This window comes from Ananas comosus, linkage group 10 (assembly GCF_001540865.1).
Source record: "Ananas comosus cultivar F153 linkage group 10, ASM154086v1, whole genome shotgun sequence".
NCBI classification, from domain to species: domain Eukaryota; kingdom Viridiplantae; phylum Streptophyta; class Magnoliopsida; order Poales; family Bromeliaceae; genus Ananas; species Ananas comosus.
In genome coordinates this window covers 7,125,000-7,146,861 of record NC_033630.1, presented here as the reverse complement: position 1 = coordinate 7,146,861, position 21,862 = coordinate 7,125,000, and the positions used below count along the sequence as shown (strand labels likewise).

The following is a 21,862-nucleotide window of genomic DNA, read 5'->3' as shown; positions in this document are numbered from 1 at the left end:
TTCTCTATGTCAATTTGACATCTTTTTAGATGGGCCAATTTGCATAAAAAATATACAAATTTTAAGCTTTCGCAAAACTGGGCCGCATTTTTCGATTTTGCAGACTCGGTCCGAATTTTCAATAAACTGACCAAAATATCCTTATTACTTTTTCTCTCTATTCTTTTTTTTCTCTCGTTCATTTTTTTTTTCTCACCGAAGAAGGTAACGGAGGCAGAGGCGGAGGCGGAGGCGGAGGCGGAAACGGCGCGTCACCTCTCACCCTCATGTCCTCGCCCTCGCCTGCGCACCCCCCCTTTCCTCGCCTCTGACCTCGCCGAGGCCGCGCCGCGACTCTTTTTCTTTTCCCTCTCCGACCTTCCTCCACCATCTCCGACGACGACGCCTCTCTTGCCCTCTCCTCTCTCCTTTTCCCTCCTCCTTCTCCGCCTTCGACGACGACACCTCTCCGCCAATGCCGACGCCATGGAGGTCGCTGCGGTGCTACAGCCTCGGAGCAGGGGGTCCTTAGTGGCGTCGTCGTGACCGTTGGCGGAGAGGTGTGACAAAAAAAAATTATAGATGAAGGAAGAGAAAAAACATAAAGATAAAATATTATAGAAGAAGGAAGATAAAAATAAAATAGTACTGTTAAAATAAAATTGTATTGTTTTAAAAGAACATTGCACTATTATGGACGTAAGTTGCAATATTTGAGATGTAAACTGCACCATACACTCTTTAAATGAAAATTACACTCTTTGAAATATATTTTCACTGTTTCTCTTCTTATTACACTCTTTGAGATATAAACTATATCCTTTAAGATGAAAGTTATACTCTTTAAATGAAAGTTGCACTCTTTGAGAGATATTTATACATTTTCTCCTCTTGTTGCACTCTTTGAGATGTAAACTGCATCATTTAAAAGATATTTACACTGTTTGAGAGATATTTACATTGTTTCTCCTTTTAAAGGGTGCAACAAGAGGAGAAACAGTGTAACGAGAGGAGAAACAGTACAACAAGAGGAGAAACAGTGTAAATATCTCTTAAAGAGTGTAGTTTACATTTCAAACAGTGCAACAAAGAGAATAAACAGTGTAAATATCTCTCAAAGAGTGCAACTTTCATTTAAAGAGTATAACTTTTATATTAAAAGATACAGTTTACATCTCAAAGAGTGTAATAAGAGGAGAAACAATATAAATATCCCCCAAAGAGTGCAATTTTTATTTAAAGAGTATAACTTTTATCTTAAAGGGTGCAGTTTATATCTCAAATAGTGCAACTTACGTCCATAATAGTGCAACGTTTTTTTAAAACAATGCAATTTTATTTTTATCTTCTTTCTTCTATAATTTTTGTCTTTATTTTTTTTTCTTCTTCCTTCTTTTATAATTTTTTTTTTGTCATGCTTCTCCGCCAACGGCCACGGCGCTGGCGACGACGCCGCAAAGGATTTCCCGCTCTGAGGCTACGGTGCCACAGCGACCTCCGCGGCATCGGTGTCGGCGGAGATGTATCGTCGTTGGAGGCGGCGGAGGAGGAGAGAGAGGAAGAGGGCGAGAAGGGTAGGGAAGAGCGAGAGAGGCGTCGTTGTTGAAGACAAGGGAAGAGGGTCGGAGAGAGAAAAAAAAAGAGTCGTGGTGCGGCCTCGGCGGGGTCGGAGGTGAGAAAGGCGGGGGATTTGCGGGTGAGGGCGAGGGCATGAGGGTGAGAGGCGAGGCGGGCCTTTTCCACCTCCGCCTATGCCTTCGCTATCTTATTCGGAGAGAGAAAAAAAATGAACGAGAGAAAAAAAAAAGAGGAAAGAGAAAAAGTAAAAAAGGGTATTTTTGTCAGTTTGCTGAAAATTTGGACCGAATCTGCAAAATCGAAAAAGACGGCCCTATTTTGTAAAAGCTCAAAATTTGTGAATCTTTTATGCAAATTGGTCTTTTAAATATTATCGTATGTATTTTAATTTTAAACTTACCCATCAATTTTTATCGAAAAATAATTTAAAATAAAGATTTTACGTGATTTTTTACTTTTCATTTAAAGTAAATCGTAACCTTTGTTTTCTTTTGAGGCATCACGTTGAGGATGGTTTCGGACATGAATTGGACTTTATTTCAGACGATCCAATAGGTCATTTTCAATGGTTCGGCTATTCCGGAGGTGATGGCACTATCTGAATTTATATTTGATGCATGATTTTTGAGAAAATCATAATTTATTGCAGTTTGTATCCTCATAGATATTTCATATAGATGCCATGTGTCAGTAGAGGCCGTCTAAAGCTTTTTTAATATATTTTTATATATTATAGATAATAAATAGTGAATAATAGAGAGACAATAGCTAATAGATAGTAGATGTTTGGATACCAAACACACCTAACGTTCGTAGGCCTTGTTTGGGTGAGATTTGTAGGTTGCACTGCTCGTCTATTTGGGAAAGCTCAGATTCAGAGCTTCCCCAAAAGTGCACAGATGCGTGTTTGCGCATGGCACTGCACGAGTAACCAGGCAATCATAGTTGAGCCACAAAAGCTACGCCCAATCATCCGGCCAAACAGCTAGATATGACCTATTTAGCCAAGCTGAAAAAAAATAGTGCTATTATAGAAATACTGCAGAATATAGTGCTATATTATTTTAAAAAATTATATTGTTTAGTAATTCTATCGTATAAGTGCTAACTGTAATTGAACGTTGTTTAGCTATATTTGTCTAAAAAGTAAGTAATATTATAAATTAATGAAATATTATCAAATTATTATCAATAAATATTTATAAATAAATTATATTTAACCCAGTAAAAAAATATATAATTAAAAAAAACCTAATTAGAAAAAATTTATTTAATTTAGAATATCAAAATACTACTAATATGCAAGTTAAATTTTTATGCATAAAAGAAATTCAGAAAAATCGAAAACTTGAACCCTTGGCAGCTTAAAAAAAAAAAAAAAAAAAAAAAAAAAAAAAGAAAAAAAAAAAAGGGACATACAGTTGTTGCTGAATGGCTCCGACTAGGAAACGGGATTCGACGGACACCTCTGCTTTTTGTAGTCGGTGTCTTTAGGAAAGGGCGCAGAAAAATATTTAAGGGGGGATCTTCGCCGCGTCGCCGTTCTCCGTCTCGCCTTCGCGCTCTGCCCTCCACCTTCTCTGTAATCTCGAGAAGTGATCGCGTCGCCTCCGATCTGATCCATCTCTGCTGATCCAAGATGGTACGTAAAAAGCTCGGAAAACCCTTTTCCTTAATATGACCGATCGATCGATCGATCGAATCGATTTATATATGATTTAGGGTTTCTACCTCTCTAGTTAGAACTTTGGGTTTCTCGGAGTGATTTATTGTTCATTGATCGAAGCTTACATTTAAGATTCATGTTTGATTCTGATTGTTCTATTGGAATTGTTGAACAACTGTTTCAACAATTGGGGAAAATTTGATTGCACTTGTTAATGTCTTAATCAAGCCTTTTTTTTTTTTTGGCTTTGGCTTTTTGGGAGATTGAGGGTTCCTTGATGGGTTATTAGTGCTACTGGTTAAAATTTAGAGTTCTTTCTTGGTAAAGTTTGTGAATTTCCCAATATTATTTGTCCTTTCTAAATTTTCTTTAATTTTTTTGGTTTATATATATAATTTGTGTTCTTTTTTCTGTTTTGCAGTCTTCTCTTGCTGCAGCCAGAGCCGATAATTTTTACTATCCGCCAGAATGGTCACCGAAAAAGGTATTTCTATCTATTATTACCTTGTGGCCACCAGTTTTAATTAGAATTTCTTTTTGATGTTGTTGGTTATTTACTGTTTGCTGTATAAAACTATCCAGGGTTCATTGAACAAGTTTCACGGACAACATGCTTTGAGGGAGAGAGCAAGAAAGATAGACCAGGGCATCCTAATAATAAGGTAATGAATTTGTCTAGAACTTTATAATTATATAGATGGCCGTGCTGCATTTTGATTGTAAGTTTGCATTCATGATGTGGCTGTGGAGTTGCAATCATCATGATGTTCCTATTTAGATGATGTGATTTAAGGTGATGCTTTGCAATGCTGCTATGTGTGCAACTATGTACTATATAAAAAGTATGTGACTTATGAAATCTCACTGGGTAAACCAAAGTGTACTAGTTATCTCTAGGCGATCTTGTGTAGTTGTGTTTGCCTTGCTGATGTTGATGTTGTAGTTGTTGACTTAAGCTTACTAATTGGTATCAATCTAGCTTTGATGGTCTCTAACATTTGTCTATTGTTGCCAACCTAGTAGTTGTTATGATAATGGACTTCAGAATCTTGCATTTCGTATGATTGTGAATGAGCACAACTATGAGTTTTTCACACCGGTAGATTAAAATTATCCAGTCATCAAATGAAAGAGGCTTGCCATGTATTTCCACAGAACTGACTAGCAGTCCTATAATTCTTGATGACCGATACTTTGAAGTGCAGGACTTATATAACAGCAATGGTTGTCAGTTACCTTTGATTGGTTTGCTGCACTAGACTACTTTTTTGGTTTCCCAAGGTCTATTAGATTCAGATGGGTTGTAATTGGATAAATCATTCAAGTAGGCATATTTATCTTGTATTTTAAATTCATCTAAGTGTGATATTTTTATAATAATGAGAAGGGTGGCTACCAACCTGTCCTTTATACACTTGGAGTGTAGCTGCCTTTCTCGATAGCGGTCATTAGGGTTTCTTTAGATTCTCTTTGTTTCTCTGTCCTCTCCGCTCCTTTGTGCCTGTTTTGGTTATTGATGAATTCAAGGTGTTCTAAAGCACTTTAGTTATATTAGTTCAATTCAATCCTGCAACTCATGTCCTATAAGATTTGGCGTTACCTTGATTATATTGGATGAATAATAATGGAATTTACCATTCAAGCTGTAGAACTAGGAAACAGGCTAATGATTCATCTTCCATTGTGAAATCGGAGTCATAATCCATCTGCTATCAAAACATAAAACATATCTTGTTTTCTTTGTTTCTGAATGTTCAAAAATAGCTGAGAATAGGTCTTATGTTATAAAGATTATTATGTCAACTTCAGCAAATTGAGTCGTGGTTCTGATTTAGCTCCTTTGTCATCCATCTATAAAATAAGGGGGTTACGCTTCCTCGCTCTTGTACTACAGTTTTGCAGGATAAAGTTAGTTTTCTCTCACCTTGTTTGTTTGAAGAATGTTGTCCTTTAATCTCTTTTCATTCAGTATTAAGCTACGCAACCTAATTGTACTTGGCATATCTAGCATGTTTCGATAAACATCAGATTTATTCATCCATTATGCAAAGAAATAGTCTCAATCTTTTTTTCTTTTTTTTTTTTGGTGGTTGGGAAACCTCCATTATCCAGTGGGTTACTGAAATCCTCCCCAAGATGTGGGATAAATCAAGTTTGGTGTCAGAGTAAGATAAGTTGATAATTTACAGGCATGTGAATCACCTTTTTGAAACTGAGGAGCAAGAAGAAGTACTAGGCGTGCTACTGTTGAGTTTCTTTGATGTAAGAATTGCTTTTCTTAGCAACAAGGCACAGGAGTTTTTTAGTTAAGAATTGTTATCATTGTTCTTGGAGGTGCTTATCTGACTCTTTGAAGAACTAGTGATGAGGATGGATGCCCTATAGAACACAGTAAATGCTCTCTAATCCTATGCAAGCACCCAATAGTTGAATGTCAAGCTTTTTGTCATCAAATATGCCAACTTCCTTTAGGGTGAAGGTTTTATGAATGTTGTTGGCATGATGATTATTGAGACCATCTTTGACATAAAGTTAGTACCTCAAGGATTATCTTGAAGATGGTAAGGTTTGAAGTTGCAAGTTGGATGATGAGGGCCATCACTCTGATGTGCAAGATTAATCATTTTAATGGGCAAGATCAGTTATGTAAGCAGGATGAGTTTTCAGAGTGGTGTAAAAGAATATCATGGTCCAAGAACTCCAATTCAGAAGGTAGAGTTTGTAGCACTACGAGGGACTTGATCGCTTATTACCAAGAATCCCGGCTAACTTTTTCATAAATGTAAGTCCAATATAAAGAGTGTAAGCACAATTACAAATCAAATTGGTATGGAAAATTGATGATTTGGAGCAGAGGTAAGAATAGGTTACATTTATGAGTTCAAGATAAATTAACGAATAAGAAGATAGGAAAATTCAGAACTGGATTAATATATAAGTTCTAAGGTTGTATTTATATGTGGAAATTTTAGGGATGTTACTGTCATGGTTCTTAAGTATTCGAATCTGGCATTGAGTAGAGAAATTACTTGTGTCAGTTTGTTTCTGTGTGCACGCGCACGTATAGAGTCCAGCTAGGATACTATTAATAGTATGTGAATAGTGCATATTATAGACTATTTCTTATATATATATATATTTCTTATATATATATATATATATATATATATATATATATATATATATATATATATATACACAGTTGAGCTGGAATGCTATCAGTAGCAAACAAGCTCCGTTGCCACCCATTTGTTTTCGATGATGGAGCCTCAAAATCAACGATCAATACCGTGTAACATGATCTATACCACTTGAAGCATCTATAAATCAAATTTCATGCTTTTCCGATATTGTTCTCTTGTCCATCAAGTGGACACAAAAATGAACGGTTAAAAATGAATATCCTCTAAAAAGTGATGATAGGAGTCTTGTAATCAAGATCGAGAGTATAGATCTTGTTTTAAATAGTTTAAAGAATTTTTTAACCAAAATTTCAATTGATTTGGATATTTTTACATCGTTAAACTAGAAAATGCCTCATATCGACCATTAAAATTACAAATTGTGAAACCCTTTAATCATTAGGTCGATGATGTCGAAAAGATTTGAAATTTGGTTTCTAAATACTTCAAATGGTATAAATTATATTCAACGGTGCCGATCGCCGATTTGTAGGCTCATCATCGAAAACAAATGGGTGGCAATGGAGCCCGTTTGCTACTGATAGCATTCCAGCTCTCTCTCTCTCTCTCTCTCTCTCTCTCTCTCTCTCTCTATATATATATATATATATAGTTAAGCTTGAATGCTCTCAAAAGCACCAAGGGAGTGGTGCTTTTGAGTTTTTAGCCATTGGATGGAGAGATGTAGGGTTGAGATGATGGTGGTAGGTGGTGGAAGGTGGAATAGTGCTTAATCCAAGGCTATTAGTAATCAAGGAGTAGATCCAAGGGTTAGAAACCTAGAAGCACCAAGGGTCCGGCTACTATACTATTATGAGTACGATCGCCCTGGTACTCATAAGTTGTTTTTGATGATAGAGCTTCCGAATCGACGATCCACACCGTTAAACGTTATTTACAGCATTTAAAACTTCTAGAAATCAAATTTTATAATTTTTCGACATCATTTACCTTACGATCAAGAGGTCACAAATTTGACAATTTTTAACGGCCGGTATGGGATACTTGCTAGTTTAATGGCGTAAAAGAATCGGAATTTGTTGAATTTTTGATAGAAAATTCTATTCACTACATAGATAATGATCAATAACTCCGATCTTGAAGTGAAGGATCCGATCATCCTTTTTTAGGACGTCGTTCGATTTTGACCGTTCATTTTATGCCCACTTGATGGACTTTATTATGATTTAAAAATTTACGAAATTTATTTTCTAGAAATTTCAATACTCTAGATTCATATTTAATGGAGTGAATCGTCGATTCGGAAGCTCCATCATTGAAAACAACTTATAAGTCGAGGTGCTCAATACTCATAATAGTATAGTAGCCATGGCCTATTATATATATATATATATATATATATTATTTATTTATAGAATTAGGCTGGAATACTATTAATAGTAAAACGCTCTTTTTGCTATCAAGTTTTTAACCCTTGGATGAAAAATTGTAGGTCAGGATGAATATTAGTCGGTTAGAGTTGAGTGGTTCCCTAGGTTGAGTGGTCCCCACTGGGTTATAGTATTTAATCAATGGTTAGAAATAATGAAAAGAGTTGATCTAAAGGCTAAAAATGGTAGCAACAATGGGATTTTGCTACTAATAGTAGCCCAGTCCAACTCTATTATATATATTATATATTAAGGGTTGAGTGCATACAGGTCCCTGCAAACATAGTCAATTGCGGAAATATCCCTGCAAAACGGAAACATCCATAGTTGTCGCCTGCAAAGTCTAAAGTTATGCAGATATGTCCCTCTGATTAACATCTGTTAGAGAACTGTTTATTTTTTAACAGTTTTCATGTGAAATGACATTTTGCGCTCACAAATATATCCCTCCAAAAGCATCTTCCCCCTCTTTCTCTCCTCTTCCTCTTCGGGCGCCGGAGGGGATGGCGGCGACGCGTGGGTCGAGCTCGCCGGCGACGAAGAAGAGGGAAGAGAAGAATGAGAGGAAGAAAAAAAAGGAAGAGGAAGAGGAGAGGAAGAGGGAGAGGAAGAGGGAAGAGAAAGATGAAGAGGGAAAGGGTTCGTCGCACGCGCCGCCGCCCATGCTCTCTCCTGCAGGACGAAGAAGAGGGAAGAGGAAGGAAGAGAAGAGGAAGAGGAAGAGAAAAGAGAAGAGGAGAAGAAGAGGAGAGGGAGAGGATTCGCTGCCGCCGTCGGATCTTCTCCCTCGCCGGCGAATGAAGAATAGGGAAGAGGAAAAGGAAGAGGAAGAAGAAAGGGAAGAAAAGGAAGAGAAGGAAAGAAGGAGGAAAAGAAGAGAGATGGGTTCGCCGTCCGCCTGCCGTCGTCGCCTCCGCCGCCGCGCGTGCCGCCGCTGCCGCCGCCGCCCTCGCCGGCGACGAAGAAGAGGGAAGAGAAGAAGAGGGGGGAGAAGAAGAAGGGTAGAATCGTAAATTTACATTATAATTAACCATGGTTAAGTACTTTAACCGTGGTTAACGAAAATTTTCTAACAGTACTTACGGCAGGGACATATCTGCATAACTTAGACTTTTGCAGGGATACTTATGGAGTTTTTCGTTTTGCAGGGATATTTCTACAATTTCACTATGTTTTGTAGGGACGTGTATGCAAATACCCTATATATATATATATGAATTAGCTTACTATACTAATCTATAGCTACCGAGCTCACGTATATAGTGTTCTGTTTCTGATTAGGGCGTTCAAATCAACGATCACACCGTTAAATATCGATCTTGGTTATATGAATTTCTTAGAAATAAATATTTAGTTTTTTCGATATCGTTTATTAGTAAGATAAATTATATCAAAATGGACGGTGGAAATTGATATCTTTAAAATTTGAGCGCATAGGACTGTTTAAATCAATCAAGAATGTTAACCTTAATTATATATAGTTTAAAGTATTTTCTATCAAATTTTGAAGAAATTTAGCTATTTCTACCCTTTAACTCCAACTCAGTACTTAGCATGTAGTGACAATTTTGAAATAGTTTTGTCATACTTGTCGTTAAATTATTCTAAAATTTAAATACCCTAGATCAGTTTTAACGGTGTTGATCGTTGATTTGAACGTCCTAAGATCGAAAACCAACACTATAGTACCGGAGCTCGGTACTATAGATAGTATAGTAGCCTAGCTCTATATATATATATATATAGAGAGAGAGAGAGAGAGAGAGAGAGTAGGGCTACTATACTCTTATGAGTATAGAGTCCTTCGTACTCATAAGTTGTTTTCGATATTGGGATTTTCAAATCAATGATCCACACCGTTAAACATGATCTATAGTATTTGAAACTTCTAAAAAATAAATTTCGTAATTTTTCGAAATCATTATAAATTCTATCAAGCGGGTATAAAATGGACGGTTAAAATCGAACGACATCCTAAAAATGGATGATCGGATCCTTTAATTTAAGATTGGAGTTATTGAGCTTTATTTAGGTAGTGAATAGAATTTTCTATCAAAAATTCAATCTATTTCTATTCTTTTTCACCGTTAAACTAGCAAATATCTTATACCGGCCGTTAAAAATTATCNTCAATTTTGTGAGCTTTTGATCGTAAGGTAAATGATATCGAAAAATTATAAAATTTGATTTCTAGAAGTTTTAAATTAAATGCTCTAGATAACTTTTAACGGTATGGATCGTCGATTCGGAAGCTCTATCATCAAAAACAACTTATGAGTACGAAGGCGATCGTACTCATAAGAGTATAGTAGCCGGACTCTATATATATATATATATATATATATATATATATATATATATATATATATATATACCTAGGCTGGAATACTATTAATAGCACCAAGCATTTGGTACTATTAGGTTTTCGGCCCTTGGATGAAAAAATGGACGTTTAGGATAATGTGGGCCCCCTAGGGTTGAGTGAGTTATTGGTTTAATAGTATAATCTAATGGGTGAAAATAGTCAAAGGTTAAATCTAACGGCGGAAAACTTGATAGCACCAAATGCTTGGTGCTATCGATAGTATCTCAGCCGGACTCTATATATATATATATGTATATGTGATAATTTCTGTTTACTCTTTTTTAATTGGAACCATTTTGTTTGGTTCCAACAATATATGTATGCAATAATATATATGTATTATGAAATTTTTGACTGTTTTGGAAAAAGTTTGTCAGCAATGCTTACTCTTGTATTTGGAAGCAATATATTTATAGGTATATTCTCTCTGTAGTATTCTTTACATTATTTTAAGTTTCTGGAGGAAACAATAGCAGATACGCAGACGCTTAGACACATATTATGTACGTGTATATTCATATCTCATTTGGCTGCTCTACTCATTGCAAACTATTGAAGTGGACGAAGGTGAGTAGGCGAGAGACGAGGCATAAATTTGTAGTTCTAAGCATTTGTTTATGCTGATTGGGATTAGGGAAATTTTGTTTTTTGTTTTTTTCAATTCAAACCATTAGCATAGTTGCATTATCTGACCTCATACTTGGGTTCAGTTGTTTAGAAAGTTGTTACATAACTCTACCGTGCAAGACCCAATTGTGTATTTGTATAGCTCATTATGCTGTCAAATTAATATGCTTATATTTTATACCCTTTCTTTACAGATTCGAGATGCCTTTCAATATATGGTGCGGTGGATGCAATTCCATGATTGCCAAGGGTGTCAGGTTTAATGCTGAGAAAAAGCAAGTGGGCAATTATTACTCAACGAAGGTACCTTGTATATCCCATTGTAGATATTTCTCGAAAGTTGCGTATGATACTTGTTACATGTGATGGTATCAGTTTTAATTGTTATTTTGTGAAGTATTACAGATTTCAGCAAAAACTATAGATCTATTCGTGGTTAGATTGCAAAGCTTTATCTTGTTAATTGATGAAATTTTAGGTTGATGATATCTGGATATCATCTGCTTCGAAACCTCTCTTCTCAGACCGTTTTTGACATTTAGTAATTTAATACTGTATATTGACCTCTTAATCATTAGCAATATATGTCCTAATTGTGTTCTGTTATTTGCTTGTGCTATAGATATGGAGCTTCACTATGAAGTCAGCATGCTGTAAGCATGAAATCATCATACAGACGGATCCTAAGAACTGCGAGTATGTCATCATAAGTGGAGCTCAGCGGAAGACAGAAGATTTTGACATTGAAGATGCAGAAACATTTGCTCTTCCAGCAGATGAAGGTACTGCAGTTTTCTTTCATTTTGGAAACAAGTATCTGGTATTCCCTTCATTCTTTTTGTTGTTGGACTAACATGCTATTAAAAAACTTGATGTAGAACGAGGAAAACTTGCCGATCCTTTCTACCGACTTGAGCATCAGGAAGAAGATCTTCAGAAGAAGAAAGAAGCAGAACCAGTGCTAGTCCGCCTTCAGAGAGTTTCGGACAGTAGGCACTCCAATGACTATAGTCTTAATAGAGCCCTCCGTGATCGTCTTAGAGTGAGTTCACTTGTCCTATTTTCACTTTCACCTTAATTATCTTGCAGACGGCAATTATCCTTCACAAAATTCATAATGTTGCCCATCTGTTTTCTCTCTTTATAGAGCCAAAAGAAAAGGGTTGCTGAAGAAACAGAGGTTGCAAGAAAGATGGGCCTTGGAGTAAGACTTCTTCCACCCTCTTCAGAAGATGCAGCTGCCGCAGCTGCGGTTAGATTCTCATCAAAATTTGAGAAAAACAGGAGGGATAAACGGGCGGCAATCAAGGCTGCTTCTATATTTGTGGAGCCATCGAGCTCTGCATCAGGTAGCAAACGATTAGAGCTCGAGTTAAAGAGGAGAAAGATAAAAGCAGCTACAGCATCTGCTTTGTTGGCTGGGCGAGTTAAGCCATCATCATGGCAAATGGCTCATATCTCTGCAAGCGGACAGACTCAGAGATCAGTCGCTGTAGTTCGCAAGTAATCTTGTTACCTGTGGTTTCTGTAAGAGCTTGCATGATTGGGAAAAGGATTGGGGTGTCAAATTATTGCTGATTCTGTGGAAATGAACAGGCTCTTTTCTTGTCCAGTTGTCCCAGTGATAGTATGATCACATTAAATATTTTCTGATGCTTCTTTTCTGTTGTAATAATTCATCAGTATTGTGACCGACCTAAATTTTTCCTTGTTTATAGTCAAACTACACTCTCTGTTCTATTTGTATAATATTCCAGTAGTTACCATTATTTGAAAACTGGAGCCAGTAATCCTTTGTTTTTTTTTATTTGTGTGTGGGTAACAGGAGCCATGTAACCTTGGTTTGTGTAATGAATGCGTGGGGTAGTATTTGTGCAGAGTATTATGATTTTTGGTTCTGGTTGTATTGACATTGCTTCTTTTCATTGGAGTAGAACAAAAGGTTCTTTAGTTGTACGCAATGTTCTCACGTTGACGAATTAGAGCCAATAGTTGGGGGGGGGTAAGCATCTAAATGCAAGAAGGAAAACTTGTGTTTAAAGTTTTATAATCTTTTCAACATCATTGATCTTAATGATCAATGTATTGCAAATTTTGTAATTTTAATGGTCGAAACAAGAGGTTTACTTATTTAATGGTGTAAATAAGTTTAAATTAATTGAATTTTAGTTAGAAAATTTTTTAAATTTATTTAAAATAAGATATATATATATAGAGTAGGGCTAGAATACTTTTACAAGTATCACCCAAGTGATACTTGTGTGTTTTTAGCCATTGGATCTACTTTTTGATTACTAATAGGCCTTGGATCAAACACTATTCCACCTACCACCACCTACCACCATCATCTCAACCTCACATCTCTCCATCCAAGGGCTAAAAACACACAAGTACCACTTGGGTGATACTTGTAAAAGTATTCTAGCTCTACTCTCTCTCTCTCTCTCTCTCTCTCTCTCTCTCTCTCTCTCTCTCTCTCTCTCTCTCTCTCTCTCTCTCTCTCTATATATATATATATATATATATATAGTTGGACTGGGATACTATTAGTAACAAAATTTTATTATTGCTATCAGTTTTTTAGCCTTTGGATCAACTCTTTTCATTATTTCTAACTATTGGATTAAATACTATAACCCAGTAGGAACCACTCAACCCTAGAGGGATCACTCAACTCTAACCGACTAATATCATTCTGACTCTACAATTTTTTATCCAAGGGTTAAAAACTTGATAGCAAAATAAGCGTTTTACTATTAATAGTATTCCAGCCTAATTCTATACATATATATAATTAAGCTCCTATACTTTGAAAAGTATGAAATTATTAGTACTAGTAGGTTTTCGGCCCCTTAGACTAGAGAATATGCGGTTAGAATGATAATGGTCCTGTTAGGATTGAATGTGTGGCTGGTTGAATAGTATAATCTAACGGATAAAAATGATTGAAAAGGTAGATCTAATAACAAAAAACTTATAAGCACAAAGTGTTTGATACTATCAAAAATTTTATAGCTCCTCTAACACACTCTCTCTCTCTCTCCCTCTCTCTCTCTCTCTCTCTCTCTATATATATATATATATATTAAATATTGTGTTTATCAGCTTATTAGATACCATCGTACTATAATCTTTGTAGCAGTTCTTTTATGTAAAGCAATGAATTTCTTAGTGGAATCTGGTCCAGTTTGTTTAGTATTGGCTGCTGCTGTACCAAATAGACTCTTCTGATAGCGAAAGTTTTCATTTTTGAATGCTATGATGATGGTAGCTTGCTACCTATTTCCCAAAAAAAAAAAAAAGAAAAAAAAAGAAAAAAAGAATGCTATGATGATGATGTTTTTTTGGGGTGGGGGGGCGATGGCTATCCAATATCTAACAGCTGGTAGCTATACCAGCTAAATGACTAAATTTGACTGGTCATATGAATATAGATATACATACGTGGACATCAAAAGCAACTAATAACATCTAGCAAAACAAATATCTAATAAGTTATTCTCATTTTGGGCATGTACAAGGTGCCTACCATTCGCGTGCAAAGCACGTGCCAAATGCTAGAGTGACGAGCCCAAATTTCATAGTTTCTTGTCACAGCAAAATAGAATTCCTAAACTAATTAATTAATTTTCCAATTTAACTTTTTTCTAATCGAGAGACTAAATAAATAAAAGTCAAACTTTAAATACCACCTCTAAAATTTCACACTTTCTAACTTTAGCATCTTGTGATTTAAAGTGTATCAATTTAGTACTTTGTGGTTTCATTTTTCATTTTTCGTCAGCTCGTCCGTTAATATTTCGCTAAATTATATTAAAAAAACCTCAGATATTCTATCTATGTTTATCGAATATTCACTTTAGTACCATTTAGTTTTAACTTTATCACTAATTTAACGAAAAAAAATAGTGAAAGAAATAATAAAAAGAAAAAAATAAAACTACAGACGCTAAATCGATACATTTTAAACTATATGATACCAAAGCGAAAAAGTAAAAATCATAGGAGTGGTATTTGAATTTTTTTATAAATAAATGTATTAGATCCTTTTATGTTACTATGCTTCTGATCTAAGAACTCTGTATATATATAATTTTTTTTCTACGAAGTTGGAGGCTCAAAACGCTCTGCTAATAAAAGCACAAGGTAAAGTTCGAATCCTTGATCTTGAATATCCGCCACTAACTAATAAGAGTGTGGTTGCTGAGTTAAATAAGATCGACTTAGTTATGATACTTAATTACATGTGAAAGCATACTCATTTTGAATGGGCGCCACAATATGTAATTGACATAAAAGTCCAACATGCATTTCATAGCCTCAATAATCAACATACCTGAATATGGATAAATACGTAATTAACTGAAAGAGAAAAATACTTAAGTTAGCGGAGATCACACATTTGCATTGTAGTCCCTCATATAGCATCCCCAAGCAAATCACTGTCCAAGCAGCTTCTAATCAATTTTTAGCCATTCATTATGGAATAGCATCTGTTGGAACAAAAAATAATTCTTTCGTTTTTATTTAACTATTTAATTTATAAAAATAAAATTTTATTAAATTTAAAAATAATTTTATCAAGTTTAGCGGATCTAATTAGTTAACAGTTCAATGCACGACGATGAACTGTAAATTTTTATCAAACTCTTTTATTTACCTGACCGAAGATATTTTAATTAATAATAAATAAAGTTTGGTAGATCAATTTAAAATTGCTTATAGTTGGGGGTTCTCTTGACCCCTTAAACTTCCAAATTGTTTTTATTTATATTTTTATACATAACTAAGCTATTCTATGTGTAAAAACTCTACTGGTTGTTAATCACTAAATAACCTAATTTTATTTGATAAAAAATAATTAAAATTATCAAATTTAATAAAGCTTTTTAGTTTTTTAATTGAAGTTACTTTTTTGTGAAAAGTTAGAAGTTGAGGGTGTCTTAATCAAACAGATAAGTTAAATTTAATACTTAAGGCCTCCCCGTACATTTTCAATTTTTTTTTTTTTTTTTTGGGTTCCCCCTCTTTTGAATTTTTCGACAGGCGATAAAACATGCCGTGCTCTCTCACTCTTCCTCGTTGTTGTTTTTTTTTCGACTCTCTCTCTCTCTCTCTCTCTCTCTCTCTCTCTCGCTCGCTCGCTCTATACCTTCGTTCTCTACGCTTCGCTCTCGCACATTTCCTCGTTTATTTTGTTCGCTTCTCTCTCCAATTCTCCTCTTCTCCTCTCGTTTCTCCTAGGGTTGAGGGCTTTGTGCGTCGTCGTCGTCGTCGTCGTCGTCGTCGTCGTCTTCTTCTTCTTCTTGCATGCATCCGCTCCGGTCTCGCGTCTATTTCGCGGAGACATGTGTTGGATTCAAGGGTTTCGCCCTCTGCTTCTCGCGCTTGCGTGGGGGTGCCTCTTCGCCCGTTCTCAATCCGATCCCGACGAGGGTAAGCTCTTATTTTCTTTGTCTTCATCTCGATCGGAATCTTTGAATCAGTTTTCATGGATTTTTCTCGATGTTTGTCCTCTTTAAGTTATCTTTTGAGGAATTTTAGATCTCTCGAACGAGATTATGAGGATGGAAATGATTTTGTGATGCGGTATTGTTTGATTCCGCAGTTTCTGCGCTAAGCGCTTTCAAGAAGGCCATCTATGAGGACCCTCGTTCGATTTTATCCAATTGGAATGCCCAACATGCGAATCCTTGTGGCTGGCTCGGTGTCATCTGTGCCTTTCCTCAGAATCACGTGATTTCTATGTAAGTAATGGATTGAATCGATTTTGATCTGAATTGTGCTTTACAGATTTTTGGATTATGTATAAAAATTATGGATGTATTGTCATTAGGATTAATTGCTCAAGAACCTAGTGTTTTGCCTGAATTTTGTGAGATTTGATACATTTTATGGCTTGTGCAGTAACTTGCCCAATTCGTCGTTGACGGGATTCCTCACACCGGCGCTTGGATCTCTTAGTTATTTGCAAGAACTGTATGCAAGCCTTTTAGTTGCTGTTTAATTCTTTTTAACATTGTTATCATGGATAAGCGGGTAGCGCGCTACCTTTTTCTCAAAAAAAAAAAAAAACATTGTTATCATGGACAATGTCATGTCGTGGAAGTTGTTCTATGAGCATCTCAAGTTTTCTTTCTTTCTTTCTTTCTTTTTTCTTTTTTTTTTTTGCTGCAGAGTTTTGAATGACAATGAACTTCTTGGGCCAATACCGGAAGAAATTGGCATGTTGAAAAGCCTAACCCTGTTGAATTTGAGTTCAAATCAACTATCGGGGCCCATCCCTCCGGCAATTGGTGACTTGACCAGCATCTTAAAATTGTAGGAAACAACAGTTATATTGATTTATCCTTATTATTTGTTTTCGAGTTTTTCCAGTGTTTTTATGTATTTTGCTACTGAATTATTCTCAGAGATCTTCACTCAAATATGTTAACTGGCACTATACCCTCTGAGCTTGGTAAACTGGTGAGCATGGTTGAGCTGCGTATGGACAAAAACATGCTAACTGGAGTTATCCCTGGAAACAACAGTTCACAGAAGTGAGTGATCTTCTTTGCTGGGTATTTGTGAAGTGAAGTTTAAGGAATAACCGTGACATTTGACATTAGCTTTAAGTATTCTGTTGGTTTATAATATTTTCAATATTCTGAACAACTCTCCTAATCGTGAAGATTCTCCAAAATGGTTTTATTATGGCACTGAAGGCCTTAAAATGACCCGCTTGTAATCTTTTTACTCTTTTCTAGCTGATAGCAAACTCCATAGCTTCAAATTTAGGCATGTAGATGGTCCATTCGTGAGATCTACAAGTAAGGATGAGGAAAACAGAAATTAGACTGATAACCTAAATTTTGATCGATTCAACCTATAACCGATTCGGTTTTGCGTTGGAAAATTTTGAAAAAAATTGGTTTGATTTTGATTTGTTTTAGAAACCATCAACATAGAAAGCAAATGGAGGACAAGAGGCTCTAGCTCTAGCTATCAAATTTGTTATCTTCATGTATAAGGGCGATAGATAGTAGAAAAGATTTCAAAATCATCTCTCTCTCTCTCTCTCTCATATTACTGCGATTGCCAGTGAAGAAATTTTAAATTATTTATTTTACAATGCAATGTATATTGATCATAGTACTGTAGTTGTTGGTGCATTGCCATTACTGAGGTGTAAGATTTTTTAATTGGAATTCTAGCTTGAAAGACAACTGATACTTAAACCACCTGATTACGAAAAACTTTAGAATTTGATTATGTACTTGCTCTGGATTTTAACTGTAAGTTTTTATTCATTCAGTTTATCCTCTGAAGGAAAGGATACTGGTTTGTGCCAATTATCTCAGCTGAAAGATGCAAACTTCTCATTTAATATGCTTGTTGGGGAAATACCTAAATGCTTCAGGAGACTTCCAAGGTACAAACTTTGGTTAAACATTTAAGACAACTTTTTTTTTATCTGAATTTAATATATTCTACAGCCTTCTTCTACAGATTAAGCTTTGAGGGAAATTGCTTCAATGATGGTGATTACTTGAATCATCCTGCTCAAAAATGTGAGATAACCTTTCTAAAAACGGTCTATCACTAAGAATATGATGTCCCATTTATTAGCAAAGTAGTGTGAGGTCAGAAGTCTATCCATACTTTTTTTCGACTGGCAAAAATGGATTTATTTGGAACACAAAAAATGTGTTGAATATTGTGTTATCCGATAGTTCTCCTTTTGGAATGGTTGTGCCATACCTTCCACACTCTACGCAAACCACTGACTTTGTAACTATTGAGGTTTTGCTACTTCCGAAAATGTGCATAGGCTTCCAATTTATTTCAATTTTACATGCTTCAAATGCAAGCTCTTTTTACAATTTATTTATAGGTATTAGAAACAATTGTTAATCCTATACCATGATCTAAGATCTGTATTATCTGTTTGATATATGGATCATATATCAGTATTTTCCTTTTAGATTGTCATGTGGAATTGAACCTTGAATTTCTTTTTAAATTTTCAGGTGCAAATGGCCAGCAAATAACAGAAGAAACATACAGTAATCCCAGAGAAAAGCATAAGCATAATAAGCGAAAGGAACCACTATGGCTTCTTATTTTGGAAATAATTACTGGAACCATTTTCGCACTTTTCCTCATTACATATATTGTTGGTGCCACTAAGAGATGCAAATCGAAATCCTCCACCGTCATTCCTCCAGGGAGAAGCACAAGCTGGAAGGATCAGACAGTAATACCAATCAGTTACTACTAGCATGACTCTCTCTATCTCTCTCGCTCTCTCATATTGCAGTACGATTTGGAGGATACTGTTGGCTCATTAATTTACTTGCTGCATTTTGTAGATGAAGACTTGTTGAAAGGTGTGTTGAAAGTAAGCCGTCAGGAGCTTGAAGTAGCTTGTGAAGATTTCAGCAACATAATTGGGTCTTCTTCAGATGCTGTAGTATACAAAGGCACTATGAAGGCTGGGCCTGAAATTGCTGTTATATCTCTTTGCATCTTAGAAGACTGCTGGACTAGCTCTGTTGAACTTTACTTTCAGAAAGAGGTAATCATTTCATCTCATCCATCTTTTTAAGTACAACAAATTTTAACTAAGCATGTTTTTATACTATTGCTTCAGGTAGCAGACCTTGCACGGATAAATCATGAAAACATAGCTAAGTTGTTAGGTTACTGCAACGAAAGCAATCCATTTTCAAGAATGCTAGTTCTTGAATATGCATCTAATGGGACACTCTGTGAGCACCTCCATTGTAAGTTGAAGAAAAATCGCTCTTGCTTGTGATATGAGATTGGCTATTTCGACAAATTTCAACCGTCAATTTTTTATTTTCTTTTAGATGGTGATGGATGCCAAATGTCATGGCCTAGGCGCATGAGAATTGCTCTTGGTATCGCTTATGGGCTGAGATACTTACACACTGAACTGCAGCCTCCTTTTGCTATAGCAGAGTTAACTTCCAGTGCAGTATATCTTACCGAAGATTTCTCTCCGAAAGTACAGCTATTTGTTTACAAATAATAGATTGTTTAAACTTTTTATTTTGTCTAATTGGTCAGTTTTTTCAAGAAATAATTAACCGAGAACATCGATTTACTAATTTCAGTCTTCTCATGACTAAAAAGTTACCTTACTTGACTAATATGTTTACTTTAAACTGAATAAGAATATTTGACTTGATAATCATGAAGCCCCAAGGATAGTTAGAACTGCACAAAATTGGAAATATACTTGGTCAAATAGCATTAGTTTGGATATAATGGTTGCGGTCATAATTTTGAAATATATAAACAAATGAAGTCGAAAACCCGACCACTTTATGATGTTTCCTATACAAATTTGGGCTAGTAACTTAGTATGAGAGTCAGAAACTGCTGTACTTCTTTTTCCTGTAGATCATGTACTGACATTATCATGTTTACTTATTATGCTTCCTTCCTTTTCCTTTAGATCAGGCACTGACCTTATCATGTTTATTATGCTTTCTCTGACCTTGATTTACCTTATTTTCATCTATTGAACAGCTTATTGTTTTTGCTTGAACTTACTCTCCATCACAAAACTTGTTTGCTTAGTTTTGGTACTCTATACTTCCAATCATTTGTATATGATCATGACATAACATTGCGTTCTGTTAATTAAAGCCTTTAAATCGCGACATCTATCATTATAATTTTATTTTCAGTGGCTCTTTGGGTGCATTGCGTTGTTCATTTTATGCACGGTAATATATGGAACTCTTTAGGTTCTACTCATCATAAGCTTATCTTCATCTTTATCTTGCAGTTAGTTGACTTTGAAAGATGGAAAACTATACTCTCAAAACCGGGGATGAACACTGCATGTGTTGTCAATGGAGGTTTATTTCACAGCTATATTGATTCTCGTCAAAGGAGATATATGGATGTCCAGGCTAACACATTTGCATTCGGAGTTATTCTTTTGGAGCTGATTAGTGGGAGACCTGCATTTTGCAAGGAGCGAGGTTGCTTGGTGGACTGGGTAAGTGATTTCTTTTCATCGTGAACCATAAACAAAACTGTTAGCTGAATACTGTTTTCTACTGATGTCAAATTGACTCTTAACTTATAGTTAGGGACTAGTTGCTATCATTGCAATGGAATCCTTGCAGTGAATAATTACCTATGCTACATCAGTTAGTAAATAACTAGTATATTCGGCATCCTGCAGCTTCTGCTCGCGAACCTGATATTTCAAAATGAAATATTATGCTTCTAAAGTCGTTTTATCCTTCGCTGGGGTGTTTCATCTTATCTATTAAAAGAAAAAATAGGCTTGCATTATCTTTAGAACTCAAACGTTGGTAAAAGAGGCTTGCATTTTCTTTTTTAGCAGCAGTAAATTTAGGCTGCAAAAAGTATGCAGTAGATCTGTAAGGAGTTGAAAGTTTTTTGAAGATCTTTCAATTCCTCACAATTAAGAGTTCAGACGTCATGAGTTCTTATCAAACTTTTCGTATCCTTGTCATATTTAGTCAAAACAAACTTAAAAGCAAATTTTTTTTTGGTATATATTTGTATGTTAAGATGCATGTACATTAACTTACATAAATCTGCTGAACATTGGTTTATATCGTTGGTTTCAGGCTCTACAATATTTGGGCGATCCACAAGATACCAGTAAGCTGGTTGACCCGGAACTTAAAAATGTCAAGCCTGAAACACTGTCCGTAATCTGCAATGCAGTAAGCCTCTGCCTCGAACATGAACCGACTAAGAGGCCATCCATGCAGATTATAACTGCTGTGTTGGAAGCTGCTATCGAGACATTGCCAGCAGCAGTTCTTAAAGATACTCCGTTAGCGTGGGCCGAGCTTGTAGTATCAACAGCTTCATGAGCCTCCACATTGTACATTCAATCTGTGAGCCCCCACTGTACATTCAATTTGTCAATTTGTATGCCACTGTTGTCTTTTACTTCTGATTGATGAGCCAAATTTATGTCAGTCTCACAAACTATGACATCTACCTTGTTAGCTTGAGAACAAATCCTTTGTAGTCGTACCCATCGCTTGTTGATTTGGCTTGGCTTAGTTTT

General features: G+C 35.7%; 2 protein-coding genes across 2 annotated transcripts; both read left to right on the top strand.

The window, feature by feature from the left end:
* On the top strand, nucleotides 2,990-12,680 carry LOC109716799 (coiled-coil domain-containing protein 130). The gene is made up of 7 exons (XM_020242377.1): nucleotides 2,990-3,199; nucleotides 3,645-3,707; nucleotides 3,806-3,885; nucleotides 10,983-11,091; nucleotides 11,411-11,570; nucleotides 11,667-11,830; nucleotides 11,936-12,680. The coding sequence occupies exons 1-7, from the start codon at nucleotides 3,197-3,199 to the stop codon at nucleotides 12,293-12,295; spliced, it is 939 nt and encodes a 312-aa protein (XP_020097966.1). The 5' UTR covers nucleotides 2,990-3,196; the 3' UTR covers nucleotides 12,296-12,680.
* On the top strand, nucleotides 15,909-21,857 carry LOC109716798 (probable LRR receptor-like serine/threonine-protein kinase At1g63430). The gene is made up of 13 exons (XM_020242376.1): nucleotides 15,909-16,224; nucleotides 16,397-16,535; nucleotides 16,696-16,767; nucleotides 16,966-17,109; nucleotides 17,202-17,330; nucleotides 18,086-18,202; nucleotides 18,280-18,341; nucleotides 18,801-19,040; nucleotides 19,143-19,348; nucleotides 19,424-19,556; nucleotides 19,644-19,801; nucleotides 20,591-20,806; nucleotides 21,411-21,857. Exons 1-13 carry the CDS (start codon nucleotides 16,137-16,139, stop codon nucleotides 21,660-21,662), a joined length of 1,956 nt encoding a protein of 651 aa, XP_020097965.1. The 5' UTR covers nucleotides 15,909-16,136; the 3' UTR covers nucleotides 21,663-21,857.